This window comes from Narcine bancroftii, chromosome 4 (assembly GCF_036971445.1).
Source record: "Narcine bancroftii isolate sNarBan1 chromosome 4, sNarBan1.hap1, whole genome shotgun sequence".
NCBI classification, from domain to species: Eukaryota; Metazoa; Chordata; class Chondrichthyes; order Torpediniformes; family Narcinidae; genus Narcine; species Narcine bancroftii.
This window is the reverse complement of record NC_091472.1, coordinates 116,388,675-116,400,700: the sequence shown is the minus strand read 5'-3', so window position 1 is coordinate 116,400,700 and position 12,026 is coordinate 116,388,675. Positions and strand designations below refer to the sequence as shown.

Below are 12,026 nucleotides of genomic sequence, written 5' to 3'. Positions count from 1 at the left end.
TGACCATTCATCATCACCACACACCTGACTTCATTGGTGGGACAGAGATGGAAAGTGTTACTTCGTGGGAGTCCGCATATTGGAGGACCTCTCCTGGATCCCCCACTTTGAGGAAACCAGGAAGAAGGCTCACCAATTCTACTTTCTAAGAGGTCTGAGAATATTTGGCATTTTGCTGAACACTCTATCGAACTTCTACAACTGTACTGTGGAACATATACTGACTGGTTGTATCATTGCCTAGTTTGGAGGCTGCAGGAAGTGGCAACCCTAGCCCATTCCATCACAGACATTGATCTCCTGTCCACTGCTAACATATATGTGAGAACTGCCTCAAGAAGGCAGCCAAACTCATAAAGGAATTCCATTACCCTGGTCACATCCTCTTCTCACTGCGACCTTTGGGCAGAAAGTACAGAAGCTTGAAGTCCAGCAACTCAAGAACAGTTTTTAATCCAACAGCCATCAAGCTCTTGAACTTCCCTGAACTACCCTAACCAGTAGTCCAAATGGACCATCAAAAATCCATCTGCACTACTGAAATGTCACTTTTTTTCTTGCATTAACTGCAAATGCGAATATTCAAGATTCCTTTATTGGCATATAATTAAAAAAAAGTGAAATACTACATGGAATTTTACAGCAGGCAGATTCACCATCAGCAGAAATGTCCTTAAGTGCCTCTTATAGTCAGAGAAAGAGAAGCAAAAGAGAGCCCTCCCCCCCCCCCACAGAGTTACCGAGTGTCCATGGATTCGCCTCCAGTGCTCGCGCAGTCTCCGCAGCTACACAGACTTCAGTTCAAACCATCTGCAACCTGAGCTCCAGATCCGAACCTCCGACATGAAACATTCAGAATTCTCGGATTCCAGTTCCAATACCTGGTACCTCTTCAGCCAGTCTTGAGCTAGTCTCCAGCAATTCGCCACCTGGTGTGAATCCCTCAACCGCAGTCGGCAGCAGCCTGCATGGGTTCCTCGCCTCAAGTCACCTACAAGCCCGTCACCTGTGTGTTCTTCGGCACAGAATCCCACACGTTCACTACCAAGGTCATCATATTTATCTCTCCTTTGATATTTATGATATATATTTTTCTGTCTTGCGTTTGTAGTCACACTATTGTTGGTGTATCTTATGCATCTGTGTGGCTTCAGCAAGTAAGAATTACAGTGCATCTGTAGACTTTACTTCATGTAGATGAAAATAATCTCTGATGCTGACATCTGGCTGACAGAATGCAACTACTGTCCCCACCCAGAGTCATCCAGATGCAGACTGAGCATAGATCATGTCCTGGGCCAATGGATGATTTTACTCCACTGTTTCAAAACCCTGGAGTCCTTTCAATTCACATTACAGAGGCAGATTATGATTGCTCATTGTTATTATTCATGAGATTATCCCATATGGAGCAACTACTCCCATTTCTGATATTACAGGAATGATTGGAGCTCAGAACTATTTCATTGGCTGACTTGTGGTTTGGGATGGTGATAGGTTCCAAAAGGTTCATTGAGATGTCCCTCTCTCCTAGTCCATTCTTTGTATCACACATCTATAGTTCATTTATCAAAGTTAAACAAGAAAGTCAGCAGACATCGGGGTCGAGTACCATACACAACTGTGCTGGAGAAACTCAGCAGGTCACACAGCATCCACAGGATGTAAAGGGTAACCAACCTTTTGGGTCTGGGTCCTTAACACTGTTTACCCTTTACTTTCTATTGATGTTGTGTGACTTGCTGAGTTTTTCCAGCACAGTTGTGCATTCCTTTAACAAACACTGCTGCGTAGTCCATAGGGGGAACAAGGCAGCTGTGGTCCTACCTGAGAGGTCATGCCATGACACGGGTAGAGAATAGCCTTGTCATCTTCCTCTGAGCCTTGGTCCAAGCAGTAGCCGCTCACTTTGCTGTTCCGCACCTGAAGGATTAAAGACTGGACACTAAAAACAAATACCATGAAGTCCTATAGAAGGTTGACAAATGATCTTCTTGCTAGATTGGTTATTTTTTACTTTCAACTTTCATTCTGCATTTTATTACAAGTTTCTTTGCAATGATGCAACATTGTAAAGATTAAACTGTGAATATTCATTTACCTTTAATATCTATTAAAACTTTTTCTGCCTTGGCATATTGCAGTAATTTAATTTAAACAATAGTGATTGGTGTATCGCTGTAGTGAGTAAGGATTTCAGTGCATCTGTATATTGTCAAGTCAAATTTATTGTCATCTGATTGTACAACTCGACGAAACAATGTTCTCCGGTCCTTGGTGCAAAAAATATGCAGGCACACATCCAGACGTAAAACACACATAGACAAATAATACATATGGTTCTACAAGTATTATATCTATAAAAATATATAAATAAATATTGTTTTGCACATAAGAGGGTCTCGGATGGTAGTGTGAGCAGTTCCTTTGGTCGTTCAGTATTCTCACTGCCCATGGGAAGAAACTGTTCCTCAGCCTGGTGGTGCTGGCTTGAATAATCTTGTAACTCTTCACCAATAGGAGCAGCTGAAAGATGCTGCGTGCAGGGAGGAAGGGGTCCTCAATGATTTTGTGCCTGCTCTCTTCAGACAACAATTCTGGAAGAAATGCCAGTCATCCTCTCTGCCACTCTTACGGTCCTGTGGATTGACCTCTCATCTAATTCTCTGCAGCAACTGTACCACACTGTGATGCAGCTGGCCAGGATGCTCTCGATAGAGCTTCTATAGAAGGTTGACATAATGGTGGCCGGTAGCCTCGTCACCTTCAGTTTTCTCAGGAAGTGTAGTCACTGTTGCGCCTTCTTGACAAGTGAGGAGATGTTGAGTGTCTATGATAGGTCACTAGTTCAGTGAACTCCAAGGAACTTTGTGCTCCCCACTCTCTCAAGTTATTGATGTGTAGTGGAGGGTGCTCATTCCTAGTTCTCCTGAAGTCTGTCTGGTCCACGTTGAGGTTACTCTCGCATAATTTCACGAGATTTTCCTCCTTTTCTCTGTAGGGCGACTCATCGTTGTTGATGATGAAGCCAACTACTGTTGTGTCATCTGTAAACTTGACACCATTGGAGTTGGATCCGGTGATACAGTCATGCATCAGTAGCGTGAACAGGAGCGGGTTGAGCACACAGCCCTGAGGTGTGCCAGTGCTTGATATTCTGCTATTGACCCAGACAGACTGTGGTCTTTCTGTTAGGAAATCTAGAATTCAATTACAGAGAGGGGTGTTGAGTCCCAGCGAGGGCAGCTTCTTTACCAACCTCTGAGGAATATACTTATATGCATGACAATAAATTATCATCTCATCTCTGAGGGGCAAAAATCATCACTGAACCATGAGGTCAGGAATGCCACAATCTGCCCCATCAAAATAGGAAGTTGTTCCAAGTATTACACAAGGAGTGGCATAGGAACCAGTACCAACTCAGCTTGATGCCCCACACAAGCCTCTTCTATTTCACCCACCACGTGGCTGCAGCAAGTAAGAATTTCAGTGCTTCTGTACCTTGAACTTGTTCACATGACTAAATTCTCATCATCATCCCACCTCTCCACATCTCCTCCATCACCCATTCCACTCCCCATGTTGCTACTAGGTGGGGGAATTTACAACAATCTAACCCTGTTACTCAATCTATCTGCCTAGTTCAACCCAGTTTAACCCCCCCCCCCCACTCTTCAATCTGACCATAACCCATGGCAGCCAATTCCCATTTGTCCCACTCCAAGGAGGAAGTTTCCTCCCAAATTCAAAACTGGATTTATTAGGGATAATCTCAGGCATCAGGCGCTTGTCATGGCCACAGAATTCCTGCAGCCTTCTCTGAGTTTTACACTGACTGTGATGCAGTGGCACAGTGTAGTCGCAGGGAGTTGTGAGACCAATAGGGTTGGAGTAGTAGGCAATTTTAACTTCCCTTAATTTGACTGGGTATGTCTTGTGCTAAGTGCTCAGATGAGGCAGGATTTGTGTCCAAGAAAGTCTTAAACTATGTGTAGTTAGCCCAATCACTATCTACAGGGTCCAGTACTGAACCTGGTTCAGCACTGCACTAATTATGGGCAGGATAGTTTGGGTAAGGAAGGAATGGCTTTGGAGAAAATTACTGGACCGGTCCCAGGAATCTTTATTTGTTGGAGAATCTCAATTGAGGTGGGCAAAGTTTCAAGAATAGGAATTGGTCATTTCAAACTGAGTGAGGGAGAATGTTTTTTCTCCCAGAGGGTGGTGAGAATCTTTGGAATTCTGCACGCCAGAGACTGCATAATTGGACATTTTTGAAATGGAGATGGGTAAATTTTAGAAATATGGAGGCATTGAAGGTCAGTGGGACTGGGAAACAAGAGGACTTGAGGCCAGTGTAGATCAACCATGATCATATTGAATGGTGGGCTAGGTTTGAGGCACTGATTGTTTTCCTGCATTCTCGCATTCTTTCGACGATGCTTTTCCAAAGGGCGCTGCCACACAGAGTAGTGGGAAGGAACACGAAAGTAAGGTGCATTCGAGACATTTATTCCTGATCATTCCACATAGTTCTGCAGCAGGTAGTTCAGCTGGCCTTACAGCTCTTGAGAGCCAGTTTCAATCCCAAACCTGGGTGCTGTTTGTGTGGAGTTTGCATGTTTTCTTGTGACTGCGTAGATTTCCCTAGGTGCCCCAGATTTCTCCCATATCCCAAATGCATGTTGATGGGTCAAGTGTTTGCTGCATTTTGACCCAGGTATGTGTGTAGGAGGTAAAAGAATCAATAGTGGGTTAATGGAAACCAATAAATTGCAGGGATTCAGGAAATTAAGGAGAGAGAATAATGGGATTGCTTCCTGGAAGCCAGCATTAACCAGATCGGCTAAATGACCATCTTTCTTGATGTAATAAATAAGCAGAATGTGAATGCCCTCTTCTAGACCAGAATAACAAATTAGCCCAATTCCCAAGTGCGGATCAAAATTTCATTAAGACTGTTCCGAAAGGGAGAGGGGGAGGGGAGGCTCTGAGATGGGAAGCTGGATTGGGTATAGAATGGAAAAGAGAAAGATTTTAAAAATCTGCAAGAATAAGGTAAAAGCTTTTATTTTAAGTATGCCATTCTCTTGGGAAAAATCATGCTGCTGCAGTTCCCTTCAGAGAGTCTGTCAGCAGCTCATATCATGAGGTACCCATCCCTTTCCAGATCTCCACTCTGTCACACTAGCCAGCTTTCAGTCCAGGATTACAGTAATGCACACCTTCCTCTGCTTTTGAACTTGAGAGCCAGAATGCTGTACAGTCAGGTTCTATGACCCTTGGATTCTGACTACCCTCCATCCGGCTACATTGTTTCCCAACATCCCCCTCAGTACCCCTTCCACCCTCTGTTCCCCACTACTCCCCTCAGTACCCTTTCCACCCTCTGTTCCCCAACAACCCCCTCAGTACCCCGTCCACCCTCTGTTCCACACCAACCCTCTCAGTACCCCTTACACCCTCTGTTCCACACCAACCCTCTCAGTACCCCTTCCACCCTGTTCCCCACCACCCCTTTCCACCCTCTGTTCCCATCAACCTCCCTTAGCACCCCTTCCACACTTCACCACCCCCCTCAGCACCCCTTCCACCCTGTGTTCCCCACCACCCCCTTCCACGCTCTATTCCCCACCACACCCCTCAGCACCCTTTCCACCCTCTGTTCCCCACCACCCCCTTCCACCCTCTATTCCCCACCTCAACCCTCAGCACCCCTTCCACCCTCTGTTCCACACCACCTACCTTCCACCCTCAGTTCCCCACCACCCCTTCCACCCTCAGTTCCCCACCACCCCTTCCACTCTCTGTTCCCCACCACCCCTTCCACCCTGTTCCCCACCACCCCTTCCACCCTCTGTTCCCCACCAGCCCTATCAGCACTCCTTCCACCCTCAACCACCCCCCCAGCACCCCTTCCACCCTCTGTTCCCCACCACCCCTTCCACCCTCTTTACCCTAACAGCCCTCTCAGCACTCCTTCCACCCTCAACCAGCCCCCTCAGCACCCTTTCCACCCTCTGTTCCCCACCACCCCTTCCACCTTCTATTCACCACCACCCACCTTTCACCCTCTACTCCCCACCACCCCCCCTCAGCACCCCTTCCACCCTCCATTCCCCACCACCCCTTTCCACCCTCTATTCCCCAAAACCCCCCTCAGCACCCCTTCCACCCTGTTCCCCATCACCCCTTTCCACCCTGTTTCCCACCAGCCCCCTCAGCACCCCTTCCACCCTCTATTCCCCACCAACCCACTCTGCACCCCTTCCACCCTCTATTCCCCACCACCCCTTTCCACTATTCCCCAAAACCCCTCTCAGCACCCCTTCCACCCTGTTCCCCACCACTCCTTTCCACCCTCTGTTCCCCACCAGCCCCCTCAGCACCCCTTCCACCCTCCACCACCCCTCTCAGCTCCCCTTCCACCCTGTTCCCCACCACCCCTTTCCACCCTCTGTTCCCCACCAGCCTCCTCAGCACCCCTTTCACCCTCCACCACCCCCTTCATCACCCCTTCTACCCTCTGTTCCCCACCACCCCTTTCCACCCTGTTCCCCTCCACCCTCCTCAGCACCCCTTCCACCCTCTGTTGCCCACCAGCCCCCTCAGCACCCCTTCCACCCTCTGTTCCCCACCACCCCTTTCCACCCTCTGTTCCCCACCACCCCCCTCAGCACTCTTTCCACCCTCTTTGAAACATTTAATTGGGGATTGTCACATTATTATTTGTGGAAAAACACAAAAGTTGCAGAGGCTGGATGTGGAACCTTGAGCGAACCTACAGAAGCTCGAAGGATCAATGGATCAGGCAGCATTCGTGGAGAGAAGTTTTGGTTCAGGGAGTAAAAAGAAAGAGGGAGGACCAAGAGGTGACAGGATATCAACCTGAAGAAGGGAGATGTGGGATGTGGAAAGACCCCAGCGAGTGGTGGGGGGCAGGAGGGTGATGTAGAGAGACTAAGAGAGAGTGAGACCCCAGCGAGTGGTGGGGGCGGGGAGATATGGAAAGATAGGAGAGAGCGAGACCCCAGCGAGTGGTGGGGGCAGGGAGATGTGGAGAGACTAGGAGAGGGAGAGACCCCAGTGAGTGGTGGAGGGCGGGGGGTGGGGAGATGTTCGAGAAATTAGAGTTGGAAGAGATGGATGGTGTATGACGGGCTGAGTTTCTTCAGCACTTTTGTGTACAGCATGAGACCCAAGCATCAGCAGATTTCTTTTTTACACCTGGGAAACAATGGAACTAGATTGAGGAGGGTTTACCCAAAATGAGAAAAATCAATGTTCAAACCATTAGGTTCAAGGCTGTCCAAGAAGAATATGTGTTGTTCCTCATATTTATGCTTGGCCTCAGCCAGATGATGGACAGACATGTCAATATGGGAATAGGGAGGGGATTGAAATGGTTGATGCTGGGAGTTCAAGTTTAGACCCACAGACATAGCATGCTGTTTACGGTCGAATGTGTGTAATATTGTGACTCTATTGACTACAACTTAGAAGCACTTCATTAGCTGTGGACACTCAGAATCTCATGACGTTGGGGAAGACATTCCAGAAATGAAAGGTGTTCACACCATGTGAGTTCAGTGCAGGATTTACCTCTGCGTTCATGACAATGAATTTTTGAACGAACAAGGAATGAATGTCCCCTGTTTTCCAATGTTCTTTGAGAGGTGAAAGTAGAGAGATTTATGTGGGACACTTTTATCATTCAGAGGATGGTCTGTATCTGGAGCACACTGCCAGAGAAAACTATAGGAACAGGTACAACTATAACATTCAAAAGACGCCTGGACAGGTTGATGGAGAGCCTATTCCAAGCTGGATGATTCAATGTTGGAGGCTCCAGAGGATTCTGGGAAGGGTAATCCTGCAATGGAAGTTATTTGGGAAAGAATTATATCAAAAAAGTTCTTCTGACATGATAACTAAGAATGAGTGATGGTAATAGGCTTAGTGTTCACTGTTCTGTAAGCCCTTGCTCTTGGTAAAATTAAGAAGCTTTAGGATTTACATCTTATTAAAGAATTCCTTTGTGTGTCTTGTTAAAGATTGGAAGGGCATGCAAAGCTTGTGTAAAAGCCACAATAAATATCCCAGTCACTGAATCACATTTTGTTATATCTGTGGAGTACAGAATGCATAACCATCCTCAATCTAGTTCCAGTTTCCATGGAGGTAAACAAGAAATCTGCTGATGCTGGGGTTTAATGCACTTTGGGCATTGTTCAGATTTATTATCAGAGTACATACATATCACATACGACCCTGAGATTCTTTTTTCTGAGGGCACACAAGAATTATAACTAATTAGTAGTGCAAAAAATGAACTGTACACAGCGTAAGCATGTAAACAAAGAACTGTAAACAGATAATGAATGTAAACAAAATGACTGTGCAATACAGAGAGAACAAAAAGAAAATCAATAAAGTGCACAAGTAAGAGTCCTTAAATGAGTCCCTGATTGAGTTTGTCATTGAGGAGTCTGATGGTGGAGGGGTAGCAGCTGTTCCTGAACCTGTTGGTGCGAGTCTTGTGGCACCTATACCTCTTTCCTGATGTCAGCAGCAAGAACAGAGTGGGTGCTGGGTGGTGGGCTGCTGCTCTCGATGGCAATATTCTCTGTAGATGTACTCAATAGTGGGAAGGGTTTTGCCTGTGATGTCCTGGGCTGTGTCCACTACCTTTTGGATGGCTTTACGCTCAGGGTTATTGGTGTCCCCATACCAGACTGTGATGCAGCCAGTCAGCACAATTTTCACCATCCCTCTCTAGAAATTTGTCAGGGTTTCTAATGTCATACCAAACCTCCGCAAGCTCCTGAAGAAGTAAAGGCACTGATGTGCTTTCTTCACGATGCCATTGGTGTGCTGGGCCCAGGAAAGATCCTCCGAGATAGTGATTCCCAAGAACTTAAATTTGCTCACCCTCTCCACCTCTAATCCCCCAATGATCACTGGATTGTATACCTCTGGCTTTCCTGAAGTCAACAATCAGTTCTTTGGTTTTGAGTGCAAGGTTGTTGTTGGTGCACCATTCCGCTAAGTTTTCAATCTCCATCCTGTAAGCTGACTCATCCCCTTCCTTTATACAACCTACTTCCGTGGTATTGTCAGCAAATTTGTAGATGGTATTATTGTCGTATTGAACCACACAGTCGTGTAAAGTGAGTAGAGCAGGGTGCTAAGAACACAGCCCTGTGGTTCCTCAACATAACATGCTCAGACCAATTATGGAAATACCCAATGTCTCTGTGAGTCTCAGTAATACCTCAGCATGTGTCAGGAGCTTTCTCCTCTGGCCTGTTATCTAGTTTTGGAATTTCATAACATAATGGTTATTAGGATAAACTAGATAGATTCTGCAGATGCTGGAGAACTGGAGGGATACTCAGTAGGTCATGCAACATCTGTGGAATACATAGGCAGCTGGCATTTTTGGCCTGAGCCTATCCTCAGGAGTGCCAAAGAATGGGCAGATGCCTGAATAAAAGGGGGGGGGTGGGGGAGGGAAGGGGGAGGAGCACAAGATAACAAGTGTCAGGGAATGTAGAAATTGAACCCACTTTCACAACCTCCGCAGCTTGTTCCACACTCTCACTACTTTCTGATTGAAGAAGTTCAGCTTCACGTTACCCTCACAGATTCACCTTTCATCCTTAATCCATGTCCTCTGGTTCTTATCTCACTTAACCCTTGATATCCCTTGATTCCTCTGGTTTTTAGGAAGCTAGAGTTCGATTTTTTAGAATCCAGTGACTGTGCCTCACACAACCTGCTGGGGGATCTCAGTGGGTCAAGCATCAACGCTGGGAGAGAAAGAATGGATAACATTTTGAGCCCAAACACTTCATCATTCATTGTTCCCGAAGAAGGGATCCTGCTTGAAATGTTGACCATTCTTTCTTTCCCACGGACACTGCTCAACCCACCGAGTTCCTCCCGCGGAGTGCGCGATGTTCCAGATTCCGGTGTCTGCTGTCTCCCATGTGTCTCTCGTGACTGAGCCACCACTACCCACTGGGATCAAGGATGCCAAACATTCACCACTATCTGAGTAAAGAAATGTCTCCTCATCTCAGTCCTGAATGCCAATCCCTGGATAAACAGTACCTGATACCTACCTGCTTTTCTGTTTGTTCTGTGGGTTGGGCAGCAAGGGGACCAGTAATAACCTCCAGAAGAAAGTTGGCTGCAGCCTCCAAACTAAGCTATGTCTCAATGCCAATGGACGATAAAGCCATTGACACTCCTGATTTACAGAGCAACTTCCAAACTGTTGATGGAATTTAGCACTGCGCTGACTTCACTGTGCATGGCAGAACAGTATGTAGATTCCCCAAGATAGAAAACTAACCTAGGGACTTACTCAGTCAAATTCAAACTTTGTGCTCAATTTGTTCATGACAGGAGATACACAAGTGTTGAAACAATGATTTCCATTTGCAGGATGCACTCGGTTGCCCAGTCCAAATGGGATCTGCCTCACAGCACCAGATAATCAGGTTCAATCCTCACCTCTGCTTCTCTCTGTGTGGTGTTTGCTTGTTTTCTGTGACCACATGGATTACATCAGACCTCTCTGAGCCATCCCAGAATCTTTGGTTAGGACTTGAGCCCATGACTTGACCTCAACATGAGGGAGAGTGATCCAGAGCAAGGCATGATGAAAAGTTTCAACAATCTTTGTATGAGAAGCATGAGTGTGTGCATGTGTGTAACTGGTTTCCCACCACCTGTCACTTTCATCTGTGACACCCAACCCCACAACACCCACATCCCTCTCCTTGGGCATGTCTCCCACCAGAAACTCCTCCACACACCCAGAGAGAGGGTTCTGGTGTACAGGTGATCAGAAGGTTACATATGATCAGCCACCTCACCTCTCCATAGGTGATGGTGTTATTGTAGATCCTCATCTCTGGGTAGACATTGTCCCTGTACCACTTAAAGCTCCGGCAGTTCAGCTTCTTTCTCAGAGCCACTCGATTAGACACATCTCCAAAGTCAACCCCTGGATTCTGGGAACAGGAAATAGAAAAGGTCATCAGAGCCCAGAACACATTGGAGGCCATAATTCCCCTTCCCCTGACTGCCCTCAGAGGAGATGCCCAACTGAGATGTACCCTCTCTAGACAACCCTAACAGGGCCAAGGCAGGACAGTGGGAAACCCCAGGATCCCTTTCAGACTTCAACAGCTGAACATACTGTAATTGGAGACTCGGGACTGGAGATGCTGGTGTTTGAAGCTCAAGGCAAACTGCTGGAAGAGACCTGCAGGTCAAAGAGCATCTGTTGAGGCAGGGGAAGATTGAGACCCTGCTTCAGGACTTCTGGAGGAACTGCTCCGTCGGATGCAGGGACTTGACTTGAAATGTTACAATTCCTTTGCCTCCACAGATGCTGCCTGACCCACTCAGTTCCTCCAGGACTTTCTCTTATTTACTTTGCACATGGGATTTAAATGTGGCCAATAACAATGGGCAGATCGGTTAGCACAAAGCTATTACAGGGCCAGTGATCTTGGTTCAAATCCAGCACTGTCTTTAAGGAGTTTGTATGTTCTTCTTGTGTCTGCATAGGTTTCCTCTGGATGCTCCAAATTCTTCCCACCCTTCAAACAAAACTGTAGGGGGGCTTGTAAGTTGATGGTATATTTGAGTTGCATGGGTCCATGGGCCAGAAGGGCCTGTTACTGCGCTAAATATCTAAATTTAAAATTTAAGTTTAATACCGCATTTATTGCCCATCCCTATTCACCCCTGCAATCAGGAGGCATTTAAGAGTCAATCACATTGGTGGGTCAGGGGTTAAGTAAGGTTCTGACCAGATGAGGATGGTAGATCTCATCCATGATGGACATTAGAGACCAGTTGGATTTACAACAATCCATTTGCTCCATTGGTTCAGTTGTGAATGTATACCAAGTAAGGGCAAATGGAATTGAACTCTGACAGGATGCACTTTGGTAACCAGAGAAGTTGGCACAATATTGACAATCAAGATATTAGGACAGATT

General features: G+C 46.6%; 1 protein-coding gene across 2 annotated transcripts in view; it reads right to left on the bottom strand.

The window, feature by feature from the left end:
• galnt9 (polypeptide N-acetylgalactosaminyltransferase 9) overlaps nucleotides 1-12,026 on the bottom strand; it is a 185,039-nt gene that overhangs the window by 45,822 nt on the left and 127,191 nt on the right. For both annotated transcript variants that reach the window (XM_069932518.1, XM_069932520.1), the window contains 2 exons: nucleotides 10,890-11,027; nucleotides 1,828-1,923 (listed from right to left, as the gene is read on the bottom strand). In XM_069932518.1, the coding sequence (XP_069788619.1) occupies nucleotides 1,828-1,923; nucleotides 10,890-11,027 (234 nt within the window). The remainder of the gene's footprint in view (nucleotides 1-1,827; nucleotides 1,924-10,889; nucleotides 11,028-12,026) is intronic.